Source organism: Plectropomus leopardus, chromosome 21 (assembly GCF_026936395.1).
Source record: "Plectropomus leopardus strain MGB_pleo_1.0 chromosome 21, ASM2693639v1, whole genome shotgun sequence".
Taxonomy (NCBI): Eukaryota; Metazoa; Chordata; class Actinopteri; order Perciformes; family Serranidae; genus Plectropomus; species Plectropomus leopardus.
Window position 1 is genome coordinate 9,980,895 of NC_142196.1, and position 23,055 is coordinate 10,003,949.

Genomic DNA, 23,055 nt, shown 5'->3' on the forward strand with positions numbered 1-23,055 from the left:
TGTATGTTCCCATATAATCAAGCTCTCAGACAAAACACTCCAAGACACACTGAAACAAAGTTGCCAAAGTGAACCTGTATTTATAGCAAAAAAGTAGGAAATTTGTGCAGTACTTCATCAGCACTTTGCCTTAAAAGATTTTCAAAAAAACACTGTAATCCGAAGAATGTAGCCGACTTGGACCCATCTCGGCTTACCAAGCGCAAAGAACACACCAACATATATTAAATAGTTGCGTATAAAAATAACACTTCATGGTAGAAAAGTAACTTTTGAACAGAGGTATGAACAAGGCATATGTACACCCGGCCACATCAAACCGACCTCATCAATTACATAACTGCACCGGGAAACTTGAATAGAAGAATATTAACAGGGCTGTTTGGGTAACATTTACAGAAAAGCTCAAAAGCAGCACAGCATCGGCTACTGGCTGGCATTATGCATGGCCATGTTTAAGGAGCTCTGGCTGTTCTATGGCTCCCCGTCTTTGCCGTCAAAGCTTGTGTCCTGCCCGGAGATATTCACAGAGCCTGCGCTGGCCGGGTTGAATGCATTGGGGTTGTATTCATAGTGGCCGACTCCTGGAGGCATGGACCAGCCAGCCGCCTGGGGCCTGTTGGAGGGCACTGCATGCTGGGATGAGCTCGGCGACCATGGAGGGTAGCCAGCAGATCCAGCAGCAGAGCCCATCGCAGCCAGATAGAAGGCCAGGTTCTGTGGAGCGGTCTTCTTGAAGGCTGCCTCCATCATGTGCTGGTTGTAATGCTCCTTGAGCTGAGCCCGTGCTTCTCCTTGATACTGAGAGACAAACAAAATGTTCAAATTAGTATCCAATGAAGCACCCAGTTTGTTGTTTCATTGACAAATTTTCAAAGCCTTCCAATGACATTTCAAGGACCAGTAACTAAGGGTAAAAGGTATTCTTGTCCTTTGTCTGTTTTTCAAACATAAGTTCAGGTAGCTGGCATACATGAAAAAAAAAGATGAATAATATTTCACAAATTGACACTTGAGTAATGTTATTTCAGCAACCACAGAAAATAAATTTGCTTGTTGCATAATGTGGAGGGTTATCCACCAATTACTGTAACAATTTCAGTGCACACACAAAAAATCCACCCAAAAAACGTGGGAACCCTGTATATTGTATGACAGTGTTTTGTCTCGCCTTTAAGGCCGTAACTAAACTATGGTTAGGCCTCCATTGTGGACAGATTGTTCTATGTCCAAGCCACTGTTTCTCTGTTATCATTTAACAGCAAACCTGGGCGGGACAACAAGCATAACTTTTAACTGCCTACCAGCTTAAATTTTTGTCTTTACAAATTACATACTTAGTTTTAAGAGAAATGTATTCTTCAGAATAAAGTAAAATGCATAGATCTTGCTCAGAATTATAGAGTACAAAAATATGGTAGAATTGAGTCAATATAAAATACCTCATGACATGCAGCCCCACTGATAAATTGAGCTTTATATTGCAAATTAGAGATACTTACAGTTGGGATGTGCGTGGGAATGTTGGTGTACATTGTTCCATGTATCGAGCTGCCTTTGTTGTTGGCGTAGCGCTCAGACACCCAGCTGTTGTCTTTCTGATGCCTCCTTAGCTTCATCCTTCGGTTCTGAAACCAGGTCTTCACCTACAAACAAGATGAAGGCGGTCAAAAAGTGCAAAAACACTTTATGCTTGTTATTGTTGTTATTATTCTATGTTATTCTGAGTCAGCAGCCTTCTTAAATCCCTCACCTGTTTGTAGGTTAGCCCGGTAAGTTCTGCCAGGTTCTTCATTTCAGCCGGGGTGAGGTACCTTTGCACACTAAAGCGCTGGACAAGAGCATTCATTTGAGTCTCTGAGAAGGCTGCCCGGACCTTTCCTTTTGGAGTATTCACAGCAGTTGTAGTGCTTTGTTTTTTTGGAGCAGTTACGGGTGCATGTATAGAGCTGGTGTTGTCAGTGCACTCCTTCTCACTGACAGCAAAGGTCCTTGGCTCCTCCATGAGAGAGCTGGAGACATCCTCGCTGGCATCCGGGCTCCTGCCGCTTGCCTCATCGTCAAGATCTTTAATTGCCCAGGTAGCGGGGTCAGCCTGCGGGAGACTGCCTTCTCGGCTGCTGCCAGAACTCCATGAATCTAAGTGAGGGGGAACAAACACAGGGTCAACATGGATGGAAAACTTTTATCTTCAAGAAAAAACACAACAACAATGGTATCATTCGTATATATATATATATGCGACAGTACATTCAGTGGTCAAGTAACAATTTAGTGAAGTTACAAAAAAGTGTATGTACCAAAAATGTGTAGGTACAAACCAAACCTATAAAAATGACACACATATGAACATAATGGACATACACAGGAGTTTACCATATTATTATATTTTTGTCATTCATATCAGGATTGTAGCTACAGTAGAAATCAATGGTCCGTTTATGTGTATAAATCCAAATTCTGTACAATGTTCTTTACATTAGTTTCGATATTCCCGTATCCTGTCGCGAGATGACGCCAATTTCCCTTTCCAAGGTGCTCATTAAAATCAGTGGCGGGTTGAAACTTTACATCAAGATTCAAGATGGAACTGAATTGGACTTCGTGGTCAATTCTGGCCCAAGAAATCATCGTTTTCAGCAGCCAACGAGGAGATGTAAGCACTGACACAATGCCTTAAATTAGAAATTAGATTGCAACAGCGCCATACCTTGCCGGCTTTTTCCTGCTAACATTAGCGCGTTTGAGAAAACTAGCTTAAGGTCAGAGCGTAGCTTTTATACCTGGTGAGGTGTGCGCCTCCGAGTCACTGGTCGAGTCGCTCCCGGCCCGCCTGGCTTCAAGAGCCCGGGCATTGTATGCAGCCCGGTGGGGTCCTGCCAACAGCAGACGGCCTGCCTGGGTGTCACCGAGGTAGACAACCCCGGAGCCCTGGTAGTGACCGTGGCCGCTCACGGCGTGCTGCTCCGGGCTGCCGGGCGGAGACTCGTTCCGGGTCCGGGCGGTGGTGGCGTAGTAGGCCTGAGTCATCCCGGCGTTGTAGTTGCTCAAATCCGTGACCCCAGCTTCGCCCCAGCTGCTCAGGTTCCCGTGGTTTTGCTCTGCTCCGGGTTGATACACAAGGCCGTAAGCGTAGGCATGGTAAGAGGGTTTGTAGTTGTAACTTATCTGCGCCTTCCAGTCTGCCATCTCTCTGGAAGGTTTTTTTCTCGTGATAAAAGTTATAAAATGCAAAAACTACAAAGGAAAAAATACGAGGCAAGTTAAAATTTTAGTTTCAAGATTGCTTAAAATCCTTAAAACAGCCTAATAAAAGCAGTGGCGAAGTCATAACAAGCAGTGGTCTTCAAAAATTGCCCGGAGTTGTTCACGGGCTGTTTTTAAAGAGGTGTGTGGGTGTGGAGCGCAGGTGTGGGCGGGGCTGTGGGTGGGTGTTTTGGTTTGAGCCAATCGCTGTGAGTCATTGCCAATGCCTTTTCATTGGCTCCCCAGGTAAATTTTGTAATCAAAATCACAAATACTTTATACTTTAAATGCTTGGGGAAATTGTAGCTAATAAGATTCACTCTGATGTCAAGCATAGAGAATTATAGAAAATCAAAATAAACATTTTAATATATTTTTACATTTATATTTTATATTTTAAATTTACATACTAGTGCATTGTAGTATAAGGCACAGTTTATACACACTCATTACATTATCCAAAATATAATTTAAATTTCACATACTGGTGCTAATTGTCTTTTACTTTATTTCTTATATTTCTATTTTTACACACTTACATGCTAAATACATGCATATTAAATACTTTTTTCAGTCTTTAAATATTTACATGCTGTGCTAACTGTTTACTCTTACTGTATTTTTATTTTCTATTTTTATACACTTGTTCTGGTACTTATTTCTATAATTATCTTTGCTGGCATCACAGTGAATGTAATGAACCACAATTTATCAAATGGAATCCATAAAGAATTTCTCATATCTGATTCTGATAAATAGCACAAAGTATGTAAATATTTAAAACAAATCTCTATATATAATATGTTGAGTGTGTAAAAATACAAAGTGGAAATACAGTAATAATAAGAGACAATTAGTACTAGTTTGTGAATATTAAAAAAAATATGTCTAATGTACTGAGAGTGTCTAAAAATAAAAAAATGTGTGCCTTGTGCTACAATCTATAAAACTAGGATGGACAGTTAGGAATATAAGATATGTGCATGATTCCATAATGTAAATCATATTATATATACATGGTTAAGAGGAACAACATGAATATATACAAAATGTGCAACATGTTGAGGTATATCCTGCATTTAAGTTGAAAGAATAATGCACATTTGGATAACATCACAGAGGATTGCTTTATTTGAATTATTGCACCAATTAGCCCACTTATTTAACACTGTCATCAAGCACTGTCTATAATCAGAATGTTTACAAATTACTAATTAAGTAATTCATTTAATTACTAATTAATTTAGTGAATAATCAATAATACCACAGATCAGATTGAGCATAATCTCACCTGGTGTTGTAGCTGAGTTTTAGTGGATTTGATTGACTTCGTTCAAGGCCCACATTCATTGTATGAGTAATGTTTTGAGGTCATTAAGCTAAATAAATAATAAATTCTTTGGTCATATGAACCATATGCACCACTAATGAGCACTTGCTTTTAGATTTTGGTGCAGACTTTCATTATTTCAGCTGATTTTGATCTCACAGTAAGCATATTTTTAAATAATTATTTATATTTACCCCTTTATAATTACCCCTTGCCCTAGGCCTTCGGATTATGTGCCAACTGACAAATCAAGATACATACTGATGAGGGTCAGATAGTTACTGTTGGAGGTGTTTTGTGGTTGTTTGTTAAAGAATCACACCTTCAGCAATCCTAATCATCTTTTATATCCTCAATAAGGAAAGGACAGTATTGCAACATGGTGTTTTATGGCATCTTCAGCGTTGGTTCACAAAACAATCTTTCCCACCTGGATGAACACGTCGTGCAGCAAGATAAGTATCTAAGCAGGAAATGGCTTTTGTGTTGACCAGTTTCACAAAACAAAAATTAGTACCAAATAGGAGCTATCCAAATAGTTACTGTCAGCACATAAGTTTCAGTGCTTTTTAAACCACGGTATGTTGACTCCCCCAGTGGCATAATTAATTATGTTTTCATGAGCTTCAGTCCCAGATCAATAGACTAAATATAGCATCTGGGTCTTAAGCATGAATAGTTTATGAACCACTGATACTTCTTAGTCAGCGTTATTGTTAATGATGGAGAAATACAAAAATAAATCTAAGGCTGTGAAGCAAAGAGGTGTAAGGCAGTATTTTTTAAGTGCTGTCTGTGAGGAGTGATACATTTATCCTTAAACATGATGTAAAAAATATATTTTAACTGTTCAATTTATGCACTTTGAAGATAAGAGTTCAAAGACAGAAACTTTATCTTTCAGTCCCTGTATCCCCCCATTCTGTGCAGTGGAGTGGACATGTTGACGCAAACTGCTTCGACCTTAATTTGCATTTCTTTTCACAAAGATGATTTAGATTAGCCTGTGTGTTAGCATCCAAGTGGTTGTTTGTGCTCTCTGTCCTTCGCTGTATTGTTTTGGTAATGATTCAGTTAGTGATGAAATGATGTGGGAACTATAAGCCTAATGGGCACATTAACATTTCTACTGATCTCCGCCTGGACAGGGTGTGTGTGTCTGATCTTGCATGAGCTGAGTTTAGGAGGGGGTGATGGTGTAGGTGTGTACAGAGGGTGGGTGACCAGGTGTGCAGTTAATTAGCATTGGTATGTGGTGAGAGGACAATAGACTGACTTTTGATGCCTATTGCACTGTATTTTTAAGTGTTTTGTGAGGCACTGCTTCTGTAAAAAAAGGATGTACAAGTCATGTTATCCATATATTTGAACTTAATCATTTTTATTAGTTATGGTTTGTGTGTATTATTTCGTTACTACATAAATATTGGAAAATTTTCTTGCCCTCCTGTAATACATCTATAAAATAAATGCAGATTATTCCATAGGCACAAGTATCACAAAACTGATGCTGATTTAGAGCTCTTGCTGTCCTCCGGCTATGTGATTAGCTCTTCAGAGTGTTTGTATTGGAAAGTGCAGATTAGTCCCTGAAGTTGTGTTTTCAGTAATGGGTGTTTTGGGTGTGAAGTGCGAGACCATGAATATCTGCTTTGTTGCCTGAAAAGTGTGCAAATGACCACTCGTGTGGTTACCTTCTTCCAAATGCAACCACAAGACTGTTTTTATGCAATCCTTCTCAGTAGTTTATTCAGTAAATGTGTTTTGATATGAATCAGAGGTGGAAGAAGTACAAGGAAGGTCCCTTACTTAGGTAAAAGTAGTAATACCACAGTAGAAAAAAATCTCGATTGCAACTAAAAAGCCTGCACCAAAAACTGGACTTTTATTTCGATAAACTTTAAGTATTTTCAATTAAATGTTACTAAATGTCAAAAGTGAAAAACTCATCATCTTGAACTGTCCCTTATCAATGTTTTATATTATTACTGATTTGTCTGGGCATCACTTCAATGTGGTGGCTGGTCGAATAAGGATTTTTTTTTAACTAGCAAAATAGTGCAGCTTTGTAGTTGTGTATATATATAATTATCAATACAGTCTGAACAGTATTGTATTTTGGAATATATAAATATATATAAGTTGATATTCAATTTTTACAATATATCAGCTGATAATCATTGTATATAAGCACATAACCTTTACAGATAGGTTTCATCAGAATTCCTGTGGGAGATTTTACTGTTCAAAACATCCTCAAAATAAGCATGCAGTTGAATCAATGCCTCTCTGAAACAGTTTTAATAAAATTGACATTATACCTTCATGAAGGTAAGGATTTATTGTGGGACTGTTCTATAAGACTGCATCAGTTTTAGCTAAAGATGCGGGACAAATACAGGGAAAAACTGAATAAAAGGTTGAATAAACATCAAATCCAGCTGCTTCTGTGCACCATTATGACAACAATGTGATAAAATGCTACAGCTTTTACAGTCACCAGATTTCAACCCTGTTGAACAACTATGGCAATTTTGAACCAACTGTGCAATAATATGATCTGTCATATTCAAATCTTTCCAGTGATCTCTGATTGTCTAATGGGCTATGTCCTTTTGTTATGTCTATGTTTTTTTCTTTCTATCTAATCCTTCTAAAAAAAGAAATCATTGTCTCTATGAGATTACCTGATTAAATTGAGGCTGTATAATTGACTTAATTTATTGTGAGAGTTCCTCAGACTTGGTGAGTAGCGTTGAAGCTGCTGTTCTGGAGGCTTGTAGTAGCCTGACTCCATACTAAGACACTTCATGATGAGTTTTCCCTTTGATTTGTCACCAATCTATTCCTCATTAACTGGCAAGTGAGTGTATGTTCTGTGCGTAAAATCTGCAAAGTTGCTATTAGATAAATGTAGTGGAATAACAAGAACAAGTATAGCAGAGTAGACAAATAAAATAGCATGGAATTAATGTACTAAAGTAGTGTGCAAATACCTTAAACTTACACAAGTACCATAAGCATACCTGGTGTTTTTCCACCACTGATTTCCATGTGTTGCAGCATGCCCTCCTCGCCGGTGGGAGGCGCTGTGTGTTTCTTTCAGAGTGACTGCACACTGATTGCTGCAGGTCCCTTTAACTCAACTCACATGGAACTCCTGGCCGGTTTTGCCCCGCGTGCTGGCAGTTGAAGCCCTAACCGACCAGACCGAGCTCGGGGCTCGAATCTGTCAGACTCGCCTTTTCTGCCCGATAACCTCGCACGTATCCTGCTTTTCCGAAGTGAATTCACGGAAAACTTGGAAGCTAGCGATAAGACCTGCCCTCGGAGGCTGTGTTTACATATTGACAGCTGTAACATACTTGGGACACCGTCGGTAACCACACCGCGAGGGACAGCTCGTCTATCCAGCCCGGTTTATTAGAAATCTGAAAGTTAACGGTCACGACAAGTTAGCTGAAGGTGGTAGCTTTGGGCTGTCGAGATGACAGAAGAACTTGAGCAGATTCTTTCGCAGCTAACTCAGCCTGATAATGCTGTTATTCAGCAGGTAACAGCACCATTTTTTTTAATTAAAATTTCAACTGAGCTTCACTAGTTTGTTAGTCAGATGATAGTTTAGATAACTAACGGTTATTGCATCCAGCTAGCTAACCTAGCAAAGTTAACGTTTGGTGACAATGGCTAGCTAGCTGTCAGTTGGTCATCAGCAACACTATTCTAACGTTTTCCTGCTGAAGTCTTGTCAGTTAACTTATGAAGCTAGGTCAAACTTTATGTTAAAACAATAAATTAAGAATTGGATTGTGAGTCAATTGGCTGTCTTTTGTCATATTGATGCCCTGTGATTTCTATGATATTGCCTTGCAGTTTGTGGCAGCCAGTCTAAACTTTGTGCGACCTCTTTTGTCCCCTTTTAGGCCACCGCCCAGCTGAAACAGGCTTTCAAAGACCCAGCCATTATACCGGCCCTGTGTGCTGTCATGAGCGGCTCCCAAAACCCTCAGGTGTGTGTGTGTGTGTGTGTGTGTGTGTGTGTGTGTGTGTGTGTGTGTGTGTGTGTGTGTGTGTGTGTGAGAAAGAAAGAGAGTAGTGTGATCATTATTTTATCCCACATAATACGTATAAGAATAATTTACAGAATGAGTGTGAATGTGGGAAAAAGTGAGTATCAGGTGTCGGCTATTGCCCTCTGTACTTTATTCCATGTTTACTACTAAAAGTCTTTACCCAATTTTATTTCTTAGATCCGTCAGTCAGCTGCAGTGATGCTGAGGCTGCGAGTGAAGAAACACTGGAAGAAGATTAGCCCTAATGATAGAGAGAGGTTTGCTCATTTCTTCTCACTGAGGATTTTCTGACTATTGTAACTCCACACCCAATTGTTATAGTTGAAATGAAGTTGAACTTACGAAATTGTAATGTTTTCCTTCAATCATGCAGCCTTAAGGCAGTGGTGTTGCAAGCCTTCATGCAGGAAACCGAGTAAGTCATTAATTTAATGCAATTTACTGTGTCTTAAATTACCCAGATTTTGTGTGTTGTAAATGACACTTAAACACATAAAGTATTGCTAAAAGTGTGTACAGCCTTATGAAGTCATACACATGTAAAGTGTCATCAGTGAGCCTGAACTCTATGTATATGTCCATGTATCTCTCTTTTGTAGGCACACAGTGCAGCACTCACTCTCCCAACTGTGCGCAGTGATGGTTAAACACGAGACACCAGACCGCTGGCCTGCCCTACTGCAGCTCCTCAATCAGTCCACCAAGAGCAGCAACCCCAATGACAGACAGGTACGGGACTCGTGAAACACCTAGGAACTTAGATAAGGCTAATGTAGCTAATAATTGAACAGAATTTCTGCAATTTGACCTTCAAATGATGGCTGAATACCCCTAAGTCTAAGCTGTGGCTGTTTTTTTATTTAATATTTTCAGTGATTGTTGTTTAAATACATGATCTTCATCAGTAACAACCTTGAAATGTCACTGCTCTTGTGTCCTAACAGATTGGCCTCCTGCTGCTGAATAAAGTAATGGATTCCAACCCTGAGCCTTTCAAGCCTCACTACTGTCAGCTGCTACAGCTGTTCAATTCTGTGCTGCAGGACCACAATAACCCAACAGCCTTGTACTACTGCATCCTCACCCTCACAGCCATAACTGCATACACCGGCTCAGAAGAGATGGTGAGGCAGTGACATAGTTTAACTTTGACATCTGGCAGGAACAGAGTTTCAAACAGTATAGAGACATCATACCCATTACAGGTGGGATCGATTTAAACCCTTTTTATTGACTGAAGTGACTCTTTGCTGCCCCACAGAATCAGATGCGTTCCATTATTCCCAGTCTGATTGTTGCTCTGAAACACCTCATTAAGGCCGATCAGGTAAATTGTAATATGTTAAAGTCATTTTTTTAACAACTTTTTGTTGCCAGATACATGTGTTAAAGTTTGTGGATAAATCAAACATGTCATAGTATTGGGTTTGCTTGTGTCTGCACAGGACCAAGCCAGCGAGGCCATGGAGGTGTTCAATGAGCTCATGGAGAGCGAGGTGTCCATCATCGTCCCTCATGTTACTGACATTGTCCGCTTCTGCTTGGAGGTGGGAGCTTGTGGCCGAATTTGTGTTCTGAATTTCCTTTTAATTTCATAACGGGCAAATGTTTGTTATTTCAGTGCTCAAAGGGCCATATGTGAGAACTAAAACAACATATGTTCAATATTAATGTTTTTGACAGGTGGGCAGTGACACCACACTGACTGATTCTTTGCGGGTGAAAGCACTCTCTTGTATTGCCTTCCTCATCAAGCTGAAGAGCAAGGTAAAGTCGCCCCTCCGCTTCGATAAGTAAATGACCCATCAGTGTCTTTCAGTTTGAAATAAGTAACAAGGATCAAGAATGTCTGCAGTATCAGTCATCATGGTGCACCTCAGTCCTTTTGGATTTTTTTTTCTTTAGAGGGTATAGCAGCCCTCAATGTTGTCTTGCTTTTCCATTCACATTAAACAAAGGTATTAACAGATTTGCCCTGTACACTAAAACAAATACCATTTCCCTGTTTTAAGAAAACTGAAAAACAAACAAGTTTTCTGGGAAATTTCTTGATCTAAATTTGGTTTAAAAAAATGTAACTATACCTATTCTTTTGTCATTAGAAAAGTTTACTTTCTGGGGTCCAGATGAAGTAAAAGAAATAAACCGCACACCTTATTAACCTAAATATGGTACGATTCATTGATAACAAAATGTGCAGGTCTCCTGGGTTTGCATATATCCATTTCTTTTTCTTTTCTGGCCAACAAAAGGTTGAAGATTTATACGGTTTGCTTTTCTGCTTAATTACATGCACTGTTAGTTAGCTTGTCCCCAGACAAAGTATTTGGAGTAGTAAAATTATATTGATTTAATTTAAAAAACTCCTTACAATTTTCTCTACTTATTTTTAGACTGTGCTGAAGCAGAAGCTGCTGAACCCCATCCTGCAGAACATTTTCCCTGTACTGACTGCATCTCCCCCACCTGGCGAGCAGGACCCAGAGGATGAGGAGGATGACAGCGGAGATGGCACAGACAATGACAATCCCAAACATTGTGCTGCTCAGGTAGTGGAAAGTTACTTTTGTTGATGTGCAATGAGTTCCTTTGTTGTGACAGAAAATGTGTTTTACAACAACTGTAGTAAATTCACTGTGGAGTTGAAAGGAAGATCAATCTTGATTTGTTGTTGATGTATTCCCAGATTATTGACACTATGGCACTCCACATGCCCCCGGAGAAACTGTTTCAACAACTGGTAAGTCATTTGGATGTCGATACAAGCAGTAATGTGCTATGTTATGGTGAACTTTCTTGTTTAGTTCATTGTTTAGCTCTTGGTTCATCTAAAAACTGCATTGTGCTGTAAATAGCTAACACAGTGACCTGCCTCTTAACAATGAATTGCGTTGTATAAATTGTCTCTTGTGTTTTAGATGCCCCTCACACAGACCTGCCTCGCCAGTGAAAACCCCTATCAGAGGAAGGGGGGTCTGATGTGTCTTGCTGTGCTGGCTGAAGGATGTGCTGACCACATACGCACCAAGTACGTCAAGTTTTTTCTTTCTTTCTTTTTTTTTTTGTAAAATAATCTATCATTAATTACAACACACTTATAGTCTTTGTGAAAGTGGTCTGATGACTGGCGGTTGACTGTCACCAGTGTTTGAGTTTATTCTCCTTTTGCTCTGTATTTGTGTTAGGATGCTGTCATCCATGCTGCAGACAGTGTGCCAGAGTCTTTCTGATAGTAATCAGGTGGTTCGCAGTGCCGGGCTTTTTGCCCTGGGGCAGTTCTCTGAACATTTACAGGTGAGTCAACACAGCAACATGTACAGTTGTATACATGTGTTTTTTTATTTTTATTTTTGCTTACGTTTAAATATTTTGCTTTATTATACTTTTAATGAGATGTGTTTGGACTTTATGTAGGACTGAATTGCACTGACTCACTTCGATTGAGTATTGCTTATTTAGTATAGGTTTACTAATATATGTGCACAGAATATAATTCTTTTTTTTTTTTTTAATTATTATCATAGAAAAAAAAATATTTCAAACAGAATAGGTCTATTGTTTGTTGTTCACTTTGTTTTCCACCTATTCTTCTTAGCCTGAAGTGAGCAAGTACTGTGCAGAGTTGATGCCTTTGCTGCTGGGCTACCTTTCATCCTTGAATCAGGCCAAGGTCGGCCATGTCACTAAGGCCTTTTATGCTCTAGAGAACTTCATGGAGAACTTAGGTAAGCTTAAAAAAAGGTTCATGCAGCGACTGACACTGTAGGATCTGCACACCTTGCCTAATGCAAGAGGAAACAAGAAACTTTCATAGACATCAACTTTCCTGCTTTTCATTTTTTTTAAAAAACCAACCTTGAAATACATTATTAGAAAACTAACAATAATAATCACTGATCTACATAAAATAGTCCGAACTTTGTTATAAGCTATTCATCTGATTTTTTGGCATACATTTTACAAGATGCAGTCTTTTTAATAATTATCCATGATTTAATCATCCAAAGTTTGTAGAAAAGGATCTACATTTCTTTTAATCTCCCTTTTTTTTTGCTAAACAGGAGCGGATATTGAGCCGTACCTGCCCACCCTGATGGAGACTATGTTGTCCGCCCTCAACAACACTGAAAACCTAAAGATAAAAGAGCTCGCTGTGTCGGCCATAGGGGCCATAGGTAAGAAACACAATTTGTCCAAAGATAAGAAAATAAGTCTGCCATTTTTTTACTGGCTAACTATGTAAGCTATATGTTAAACTTTCTTCCAGCTTCAAATTAATTTTCATAATCAACACTGTATAACTTTGAGCATAATTTTACAAGTCTATAGGTGTATTTTGCTTAAGGAATGTTTTTCTCATGTGGACAGCTGAGCATGAGAGCAGCTTTACATTTTTTAGGCAAAACTTTTCACTATGACACAGTCTTGCAAAACAATCTTGTGACTGCTTGGATTTAAAGTCAGGTGACCCAAGCCCCATTGTGAATCATTGTCTTATCAGCCAATGCTGCCAAGGAGCTGCTGGTTCCCTACTTCCCACCAGTTATTGAAAGCCTGAAGGGCTTCCTGACCACTACCACAGAGGAAATGAGGTCTCTGCAAACCCAATCACTGGGTAGGTAAACCACAGAGATTTGCAAAGGACAAGGAGGAAGTTGGCAGTTTGGTATATTTAGAACAAGAAAACATCCCACTGATCCCTGGTAGCATCTTGTTATACTTATTATTTACTCTGTTAAGGCAGCAAATATGACATCTCATTAACACCAAACTTAACAGCATGAATGACTGAATGAATGGATGTTGGTCCTCGTGTGTTGCTGTCAGATACTCTCTCCGTTCTGGCCCGCACCATCGGCAAAGATGTCTTCAGTCCTCTTGCTGCAGAGTGCCTTCAGCTGGGCCTCAACCTGACAGACACCATTGATGACCCTGACTTGAGACGATGCACGTAAGTCACTTAGTTTGCGTGAATGTTTTAGGGTTGTTGTCTCCGCTCATTAAACCAGTCCACACACACACACACACACACACACACAAAAAAAGAGAAATAAAAATACATACATGAATTTCTGTGCAGAGTATACACATCATTGTCATTATTTAAGATAAATAAATAAATGTTGGTATCTATCTATCTATCTATCTATCTATCTATCTAACAGCAAAACAAAATCAATAATTAATGTCCTTGTGTTGTCTGTAATCTCTGCTTCATCTCTCTGTGTTTCCCCCCCCGGCAGGTACAGCCTTTACTCCTCTGTGTCCACAGTCAGCCCAGAATGCCTGACTCCCCACCTCACTGCCATCACCACAGTCATGCTGCTCGCCCTCAAGTCTAATGAAGGCATCACGGTATGAGGCACACAAACAACGCTCTACAGGCTTTTCACGGTATAAATAATGAAACAGATTTTCACTTATCACCCCCCTCTGTCCTCTCTCCAGGCACACCTCGAGGAGGATAAGACCTTTGTCCTGCTGGATGAAGATGATGATGACGATGCAGAAGAAAAAGATGTGGATTTTCTGGAAGACGAGCCTGAGACAGATGTCCATGATGTTGCAGGGTATTGGTCACTCACACAAATGTATATTTACTACCATTGTTAAGCAAAAGACTGCTCTAACTCGGTCTATTCATCTCTCAGGTTCAGTGTGGAGAACGCCTACATCGATGAGAAGGAGGACGCCTGTGATGCTTTGGGAGAGATCGCCTTAAACACTGGGTAACAGATATTTAAAGAGGATCTAGTCTTCGCATTTATATGACATTTCCTGTATTTCTCCTCTAGTCAGAATTAATTCTCAAAAACTGTATTGCAAGTTATTTGAGTAATGTGTGCAGTTACACTATAGCTAAAGCTCTACTTTTGTAGGGAGTAATGATGAAAGGTTTTGCATTATTTTCGTGTCAGATATGTTCTTAAAAAGCTTGATATATCAACTAAATGTCAGACATTTTCTTGTGTGCACACATGTGAATATTTGAACTTGTGTTGCTCTGGTGTCCCCCCTGACAGTGCTGCCTTCCAGCCCTTCCTGGAGTCCAGCTTCCAGCAGGTTTACGAGATGAGAGATGTAAGTCACTCTGGCTGGTTGGCCCAGTCATCCTGCTCTGTCTAATGTGCTGTGAAGAGCATTGTGGTCTTGGTTTGTGCATACATTGTGCCACTCCAGGGTTTGTCTCCTTATTGATGGACGAGTCTGTTAATAGATTTATAATGCAACTCTTATTCTCTCAACATGTCATTATCATTTACTTATTTTAACTTTACCCATGGTGCTTTAACCTAACCTCCCCCCAGTTTCCCCATGAGGATGTCCGCAGGGCAGCATTTGGAGCCATGGGCCACTTTTGTCAAGCTCAGCATCAAGTGTGGAAGGAGAATCCCACCGAGGCCAACTACCAGGGTAAAGCCTCTCTTTGCTGGAACTTTACACTACTGTTACTGCTTTCAGGAAATATAGAAATTAGCAGTGCTGCTGTCTGCTGCCCTGGGGATTATTTAAGCTCAACATCAAGGGACAATAAACAAATTGTCTCCAAGCAGATGTACAGTATACTGTAAGACTGCCTTAACAGTAAGGCAGAGGCCAGCTAACTTATGTTTTTTATTACAACTGTGTCAAAAAGGTATTAATTCTGTTGCTTTTAGCTAATTATAAGGTATTTCTCCTCTTTCCTGTACGTCCCCCCACCCCCAGCCCTCCTGAAGTTGCTGGATGTGGTTCTTCCATGCTTTGTGGAAACAGTGCGAACAGAGCACGAGCGCCAGGTTGTGATGGGCATCCTGGAAACCATGAACACTGTCATGAAGTCCTGCAAAGAGGAGGCTTTCAAAAATCCCTCACGCCTGAAGGAGATCAGCCATGTCATCCGTGATGTGCTCAAGAAAAAGGTGAGATGGGGAGAGACTGATGAGGATGGGGAGATCGTGGCTGTTAAAACTATGGTCACTAAAATAATGTTTTATTATAGGTGGAAGCTATAATAGTAACCTTTCACCATTGTTTTTTTTTTCTCTCCGATCAGACCGTTTGTCAGGATGGTGGTGGTGATGAAGCCGATGATGAAGACCAACAGGTAGGCTGTCCTCTTGCTGCATATCAGAGTCAAAGTCATAAACATCACAGTACATCTACACATACTTATCTATTCTTGTGTGTCACCACAATAAAGCAGATTTCAAATCAAAGTTCTGCATGTTTGGATGAATATGAATTGGCATCATTGTGGAAACAACATGTTGATTTATTTCTATGTAAAGTGTATGACCTCACATTACACTGATTCAGACAAAACAAAAACATCCACCAAAATACATGCAGTGTGCTTTAAACAAAGAATTCTAAATGTTGATTGATATAAATACAGAATATATAGATATTGAATCACAGATTTTTCCCCATTATTTCCATGTTTCTATGTTCACAATACTCTCCATTTACTCATTATGCTTTTTGCTGATGTGCTGTCTGGTTCAGGCGGAGTATGATGCCATGCTGCAGGAGTATGCTGGGGAGGGAATTCCTCTGGTGGCCTCTTCTGTGCCTGCCGACACCTTTGCCCCTTTCCTCAATGACCTGCTTCCTCTCCTCATGAGCAAAGCCGTGAGTCTGAAACTACTGACAGAAGTTCACAGAAATCTTATTCACTCAAACACATTTTCTCAGCTCAAAACTATCCCGGTCCTGTCTTCTAGTACTCATCGAACTCCTGACACTGCAGCTGCTTTTTTTTTTTTTTTTTAACAAAAACTCTTTGCAACTGCAAGCTCATTTTCAGAGAGCAAACTCTGACTTAGAGGTTGATTAATTGCTTACATACAAAAAGTGGCATGTGGTTGCTTAAAAAAGTGAATATAATAGAAACAAGGGGAGTTTGTGTCAGAGACAAAGCTCCCTGCACAATTCAGCAATATTCAAGACTAACAGATGATTCAGATTCAGTGTGATATGTCAAAATGACCTCAGCAAGTTCTTTGCATCTCTTTCTTTGCAAAGCAAGCTATATCCCTCTGAATGAATTCCTAACTACACAAGGGTGTAGGTTACAATGTCATCATAGTGCAATCCTTTGATATGCTACTAATTAATGCCTTTGACGTGTCCTTTTTTGACAGTGTCACACTAATTAATTTTCTTTATCCCGTAAAAGAAAACCACGTGCACTGTGGCAGACCGGTCCTTCTCTGTGGGAACAATCGGAGAAATCCTGCAGGCCCTTGTGAGCGTGTCCGGGGGCCAGGCACTGGCAGGCCGACTGTCCAACCGTTTGCTTCCCGTGCTGGTAGCCGGAGTGAGGGACAGCGATCCCGAGGTTCGCAACAACAGCGTGTTCGGACTGGGATGTCTGGCCCAAGCAGCTGGACCCATCTGTGTAACGTATCCTTTTCACTCGTGTGTGTTTCTTGGAGTGTGGATGTGGGTGTATGAATACATAATCTAAAAACATCAAATGCAGCTGTTCCTTAACGAAATGTGTTTCACAGAGACTATCCCATGATGCTGTCTGTGTTTTCCAACATGCTGACTAAAGAGTTAGACCTGCGGGTGATTGACAACCTGTGTGCTGCCCTCTGCAGGATGATCATGAGTAATGTGGATGCTGTCCCTCTGGAGCAGGTATCGTTACAGCTTCCACCTCTCCTGAGAAGATAGTATTTATTGTAGCCCCAGCAAGTAAACTTTACTGCTGACCACGTATTTCCACGAGCAGGAAATTCACTACAGACACGGTGTGCTCTCTAACAGGTTTTGCCTGCTCTGGTGGCTCGTCTTCCACTCAAGGAGGACATGGAGGAGAATAAGACGGTGTTCAGTTGCCTGGCTATGCTCTACACACACAGTCCTGCTCTGGTACAGTACAGATACAATGTATTTTTTTCCGGCCCTACAGAAACCTTTTTCGTTACTCCTCTATATATATTTAAATGGGACATTATTAAGGTTAATTGATAGTGGCATCATGCATGGGTGTAAGCACCATGGTAAATTCACTTCTTACAATATTGCTATAATTTATCAGTTTCTCTATATATCATGACATTGATTTATTTATTTATTTTTTACTTAAAAAAAAAAAAGACAGAATTCCACATTATTGATGCCGAGGCAGCTTCAAATGCGTTGTACTGACCACTATCAGGCTAATGTTTTCATCATTTTTTTATTACATTTTGATATGTTTTATAAAGTATTACTACATCACATGCATGCATACAGCCTACTACAACTCTAGATCACACAATTCTATAGAACTAAGACAAATTTAGCAGTTACACGAAGACAAAGAGGTGACAGCAGGATACATAAACCGAAACATTTTGATTCTGAACAATTGGTTTTAATTGACATTACATGCCTTCATGATAATCCTGAAAATGTACGGTTCCTCAGACTTTGTGTGAATTTGGTCCTAAGACTTGGACACAAATATTCAACAGTGTTACTGCATTTCTTTAAATCCTTTTTCCCTTCCAGGTTGTGAAGCTAATGAAGCCCATAGTTGCAGCTTCCAGTCATGTCTTTGGCAACAACAAAGTTGATACAGGTGAAGATTTCTTAAGTAACAGGCAGCATTTTCAGACCTGATTTTACAGATTGCACTGAAAGAGCCACTGATTTACCTGAACTCTGTGGTTAGTGTTCAAGCCCTTTGTGCATCTAAAGTTATTGAAAAACAAAGCTAACATCCTCTTTTCCTTCCATTGAGTATCCAGAGTGAGTCACTGCTGCCTCCTGTCTCAATATTGCTGTTTTAGTCTCTGTCATCAGTGTTTTGCTGTCTCCCCTAAACTTATTTTGTCTCTCTTCCCCAGAAACACAGAACACTTTGGCCATGCTGATTAAAGAATTTGCCCAGCAACACTCTGCAGACTTCCAAGCAGCTGTGACATCACTTCCTGGAGAGCAGCAGGCCAAACTTAGCGCGGCCGTCTCTGCCTCATAGCCCACACACATCCTTCCACTCCTTTGTGTGAAAGCCAGCCAAAAAAAAAAGGAATTTTTATACTGTAGGTGGAAAATGGGACAGTTACTTGTGACGTTTCCCCAAAATGATCTAAATGCAGCACTTCAACCATTCTACAACTTATTATTACATTCAACGGTCATGCTCCCGAGTATTAACTTTTAATTTATTTACTTATAAGCATGCTATATTGAAGTTTTATTATTTTAAGAGTAACGGTTATCCTGTGTTGTTACCACTGTATTTTGTTTCTCTGTTATTCCCAAAAAGTGCTACTGTTAATTGCTACTGTCCCATTTCTGCCACTGTTTGGACGGGCTCCTGGCTTTGCTATGTGAGTGTGAAGCAATGCAATGAAGTTGGATTCCTGATAAATGTTTTTGTTTTTGTTTTGTTCCAACCTTCAATTACAAGTCAGCAGACTTTAAACTTTTGATTTAGAATTTATTGTTGCCTCTCAGAGATTTATTGGTTGCTTACAAAGGGCTTTCTCTAATGGGCCGACAGTGCAGCTGTGAGTTGTGTGAACTCTGGCAGACACACAGCAGTGAGAACCCCCAGAGGTAACTGACTAACTGGACACACTGAGCTATTAGGTCACACTCAGTTGTTACAAAAACAGCACTTACTTTACCCTCAATACGCTGTTAAAGCTTACAGCAGCTCAGCCTGTGACTGCATGCAGCAGTAACCAGTCCGTCTCTATTGGTGCTATTTCTGGCCAGCTTGTTAAAATCTATTCGAGTATCCTACAAAACAAATTTGACAAGTGCAAGAGATACTTTACAAATGCTTTAAAAATTTAACGTGATGCTTCAATGCTGGCAAGTTTCGCCATGCAGTTAATGTCAAGCCATTCAACCTCGCCTCACTGCGGAAAGACGACACTTTGAATCCTCTAAATCAATGCAAAAGTGCATCTTGGAATCAAAATGGAGTTAAAAAGTGCTTTGCCATGGAGTAGTTGAACATGTATGTCAGCCTAAATGGCTAGCTTGTTGATTCACATTAAACTGCACTCTTATTTTGGATGATAGTTGACTCTGTGTTGCTCCTCAGATCTCCCGTTGTCCCTGGTCCTCAGTAAAGTCCGGCTGCTGATTTTCCAACGCCATAGTCATCTGCACCGGTGTCAGCCCGTTCTCCCCTGACAGACAGAGAGAGGTCTTTTTTTAAATGCTTAAACCACAACGATATATTAGCATGTGCTAATGACGAGAGGGACAGATATTACACAAGGATAAGAAATTCCTATGAGGTTGTAAACACGACACAACTGAGACGATTTGATCGAGTGGCTCTATTTTGTCTGTTTTTGCACTGTTGTTGACATTGAGCATAATCTTCAGCTCTCTCTGTTACACAACAACCAGCCTTTTCTGCACAGATGTCATAAAAAAATAACAGAAATGAATGACCGTGAGTCAGACAAGTCAAACAAATTTTCACAAATTCCCGATAGCGTTGAGACTTTATCTGGACTCTGATGCCATGTTTACCATGATCTCATTTCAGTGCCTGAGGCTGTGGCACACCGCTGTGATCTACATCAGCCTGACAGTTTACCCGTTATCTGAGAGGTCACTGTAGGCTGTGGCATGGCTGAGTGACTATTTGGGCATGGTTGTGCAAATACAGAAATAAATCCTCCATCACATGAGCACAGACAGAAGATGAGGAACAATTTGAATCCAGGAACCCCGAGAGCTGACAGTAACAGCAACATAAACTACATTAAAGTGGTAGTTTGGGTTATTTTCAAGTGGGGTTGTATCCATAGACAGTTTATTACATACAGTAGAAGTAGAAGTAGAAGTCGGTGCTATCCATTCAAGTGTGCAGTGTATTTAAAGTAATTTTTTTTACAGCTTTACCTTTAAGTCAGCCTGCAATTTCCAACAAGGTTGTTGGAATAAACATTGATTTATATTGATCACCTCAAACCAGACTCCATAGAGAAAAACAGTGATTTAACATCCCTGAACACAGGAGCTGCTGGTCTCCAGCTGCCGTTATCTGGTGTTTTGTGCATTATTTTGTGACAGTGGCATTCATAAGGGTGAGTTCAGATTCCCCAAAGTCACACAATAACACTAACTAACTAAACAAGGTAGCAGTAGAGCAGCAGCATGGTCAGCGAGCTAAAACTACTGTTTTTTGTCACTGGAGTCTGGGGGCTTCGACAGGAGCATTGATGCAGAACTGAAGCAATTCACAGCTTTCCCGTTGGCACGGGATATCTGATGGAAAAATAAAAGAGTGACAATTCTCTAAATATAGCATACAACTTAAACTGTTATTGATTGTTCGTGGCCAAAATCCATTTCGCTGCTGACCTCTCTGCAGCAGTGCATTGCTTAGCTTTCATATCACACTCCAGCCTGCTTTTTCAAACTGGGGGCGTGTTGACCGCCATGACCTGTAGTTATTAAACTATCTATGGATAAGTGCCTCAAACAACCACACCTAGAAAAAAAAATCTGAACTATCCTTCAAATAACTTGACAGGTTGAAGGATTTCAAATTGGGCTGATTTCAAAGCGCTTGCAGACCTGTGTATCTGTGTTTCCAGGGCAGGATATCCATTCCTGTGCGACAGAATGAGCGGTCAGTGTGGGCCTCGGTGCTGTACAGGACCTCCTGCAGCTGTTTGTCTCCGGGCTTTTGGGCTTTCACTCTCACCTACAAGAGAAAACCAACGTTATGTTACGATCCTGCCCCTGGCATCCTTTTGTTTGCTCCTACACTGTAAAATCTGACAAGCTGATTTTATTTACAATAATCTTGGAAACTAATTGCCTTGAAAAAGGAAAGTAAATGTAACTATAAATCTGAATTTATTTTACGTCAAAGTGTTAAGTTTACTTGAAATTTAGCTGCGTTACTTAGTTTTGTGAAATTATCGTAAGTTAAAAAGTGACGTGAAACTACATTGTTTGGTCTCAGTGTTAGCAACTTCAGAAAAACCAAGTTGATCTGATATAACTTGATTATCACGAAGAGGATTTTACTTTTGATAAACTTAGGAGATCTGCTTTGTTTTCCTAATATGTTTAAGGAAATACAAATATGATTGACTAATATACAATGAGCAGAATACAGAGATATAGTACAGTGTACTTGGTTTTCTGAAGTGTCGAAAACTTGAAAAACATGGTTGTAATTAAACTTAATTTTGAGTTGCAACTTCACAAAATTGAAAAAGATTCATACTTACATGTACTTATCTAAGGCAATCAGCTTTCTAGATTTTTGTAAAATTATCTTGTCAGATTTTACAGTGTATTTACATAAAGACGTCTCATTTTTGAGTCATACCTCCAGGATGGTGATCTCTTTCTCCTTCAGCTTCCCTGCTTTGCTCTTAACCTGTGTCTTCTTGGTGTCAACCCACACTACCCTCTCCTTCACCTCTGACCTGCACACACACACACGCACGGAAACCTGTTAAATCTCATGAAATTCCTTTTAAAGATTCCTCACGCTGAGAGCACACTCACTCTTGGATGCCCAGGTCGGCCAGTGTGGTGTCCAGGAAGGGGAACGGCTGGTGTGCCGGGTCGGGCAGCACCTGTATAGGCAGTGTCACCGCCATGGGGATGTCCCACTCCAGTTCGACGCGCACCAGCTTGCCGCGTGACCCGGGGGACTCCATTCCCGCTGGGCTGTCAGGTACTCCGTTGGCCTGCTCCACATTGGCCTCTCCCTCCTCCACCAAGCTTTTTGTCTCGTCTGCTGCCAGCTTGACTTTCTGATCGCAGTCTGAAGCAAAGAAAGATGTGTACCTCTCCCTTGCCTGTATGCTTTATCTCTGTGACAGATGCTCTGTGTTGTTGCTCTCCCTCTCTGGGCTGGTGATTCAGAGCTCTGACGATGAAGGCCTCTGGAAAGTGTGAGTGTGTGTATGTGTATGTGTGTGTGTCTAATGCATTCGGACTTGTGCTCTCCCCTCCAGGCTGATATAAGGAGCCGGTGTGAATGTGTGTAATGTGTCACTCAGGTGTGAGGTTTATTAGACTGTCAGGGCGGTGATGGACGGGTGGTGGTGTTCTCTGTGTGGATTATCAGTCTGACTGGGTCTGGGTGACGTCAGTGCTTAGTTGTGCATGTTTTGATGGTAAATAGAGGAAGTATGTGGCCTAAAGTACCTCCAATCTGTGAAGAAATCATTGAGAACTGAATGCTTTGTGATTTGTAATTGGTATGTAGTTCGTTTTCATAACAAAAAGCCAAGAGGTCACATCAGGTTCAGTGTGACAACAGATTTATTACTGTGTAATGAGATGATTCTGGGATGATTCGTCTCCCCTCCGTGCTCTCTCTCCCATTCCCCCGACAGTTCAGGTGGACAGGATTGATGTGTGGATTATTCACAGCTCAGCGCCACATTTTCAGCTTTTGAAAAATGTGTTCTTGCTCTAATTTACAAA

At 40.5% G+C, this 23,055-nt stretch overlaps 3 protein-coding genes across 4 annotated transcripts; 1 reads left to right on the top strand and 2 right to left on the bottom strand.

The window, feature by feature from the left end:
* Positions 1-55: 55 nt before the first annotated feature.
* Positions 56-3,383, bottom strand: nanog (nanog homeobox). The gene is made up of 4 exons (XM_042510711.2): positions 2,784-3,383; positions 1,754-2,139; positions 1,503-1,646; positions 56-801 (listed from the first exon to the last, which is right to left on the bottom strand). The coding sequence occupies exons 1-4, from the start codon at positions 3,187-3,189 to the stop codon at positions 475-477; spliced, it is 1,263 nt and encodes a 420-aa protein (XP_042366645.2). The 5' UTR covers positions 3,190-3,383; the 3' UTR covers positions 56-474.
* Positions 2,503-19,656, top strand: ipo4 (importin 4). 2 transcript variants are annotated; one of them, XM_088071655.1, is made up of 30 exons: positions 2,503-2,656; positions 8,500-8,586; positions 8,827-8,906; positions 9,023-9,064; positions 9,249-9,378; positions 9,594-9,773; positions 9,911-9,976; positions 10,095-10,196; positions 10,333-10,416; positions 11,043-11,198; positions 11,336-11,389; positions 11,568-11,677; positions 11,835-11,943; positions 12,245-12,374; positions 12,711-12,824; positions 13,151-13,264; positions 13,477-13,600; positions 13,893-14,004; positions 14,098-14,219; positions 14,301-14,378; positions 14,673-14,730; positions 14,958-15,063; positions 15,358-15,551; positions 15,686-15,736; positions 16,138-16,263; positions 16,811-17,037; positions 17,145-17,277; positions 17,407-17,511; positions 18,136-18,205; positions 18,474-19,656. In XM_088071655.1, the coding sequence occupies exons 1-30, from the start codon at positions 2,585-2,587 to the stop codon at positions 18,602-18,604; spliced, it is 3,267 nt and encodes a 1,088-aa protein (XP_087927781.1). In that variant the 5' UTR covers positions 2,503-2,584; the 3' UTR covers positions 18,605-19,656. The 2 variants fall into 2 exon arrangements, with proteins under 2 accessions (XP_087927781.1, XP_042366643.1); XM_042510709.2 differs by lacking the exon at positions 2,503-2,656 and adding an exon at positions 7,719-8,129.
* Positions 19,649-22,398, bottom strand: LOC121960990 (uncharacterized). The gene is made up of 4 exons (XM_042510891.2): positions 22,126-22,398; positions 21,944-22,043; positions 21,178-21,307; positions 19,649-19,772 (listed from the first exon to the last, which is right to left on the bottom strand). Exons 1-4 carry the CDS (start codon positions 22,278-22,280, stop codon positions 19,681-19,683), a joined length of 477 nt encoding a protein of 158 aa, XP_042366825.2. The 5' UTR covers positions 22,281-22,398; the 3' UTR covers positions 19,649-19,680.
* Between the last annotated feature and the right edge of the window lie 657 nt (positions 22,399-23,055).

Excerpts from the sequence above, each read along its gene's own strand:
- ipo4 (XM_088071655.1), top strand. The coding sequence starts at position 2,585 with ATGGAACTGAATTGGACTTCGTGGTCAATTCTGGCCCAAGAAATCATC. Across the intron at positions 8,907-9,022 it reads AGCCCTAATGATAGAGAGAG|CCTTAAGGCAGTGGTGTTGC; the intron begins GTTTGCTCATTT and ends TCAATCATGCAG. Across the intron at positions 18,206-18,473 it reads CAACAACAAAGTTGATACAG|AAACACAGAACACTTTGGCC; the intron begins GTGAAGATTTCT and ends TCTCTTCCCCAG.
- nanog (XM_042510711.2), bottom strand. The coding sequence starts at position 3,189 with ATGGCAGACTGGAAGGCGCAGATAAGTTACAACTACAAACCCTCTTAC. Across the intron at positions 2,140-2,783 it reads GGAGGCGCACACCTCACCAG|ATTCATGGAGTTCTGGCAGC; the intron begins GTATAAAAGCTA and ends CCCCTCACTTAG. Across the intron at positions 802-1,502 it reads TTCCCACGCACATCCCAACT|TATCAAGGAGAAGCACGGGC; the intron begins GTAAGTATCTCT and ends TTTGTCTCTCAG.
- LOC121960990 (XM_042510891.2), bottom strand. The coding sequence starts at position 22,280 with ATGGAGTCCCCCGGGTCACGCGGCAAGCTGGTGCGCGTCGAACTGGAG. Across the intron at positions 21,308-21,943 it reads AAGAGATCACCATCCTGGAG|GTGAGAGTGAAAGCCCAAAA; the intron begins GTATGACTCAAA and ends TTTCTCTTGTAG. Across the intron at positions 19,773-21,177 it reads CTGGAAACACAGATACACAG|GGGAGAACGGGCTGACACCG; the intron begins GTCTGCAAGCGC and ends TCTGTCTGTCAG.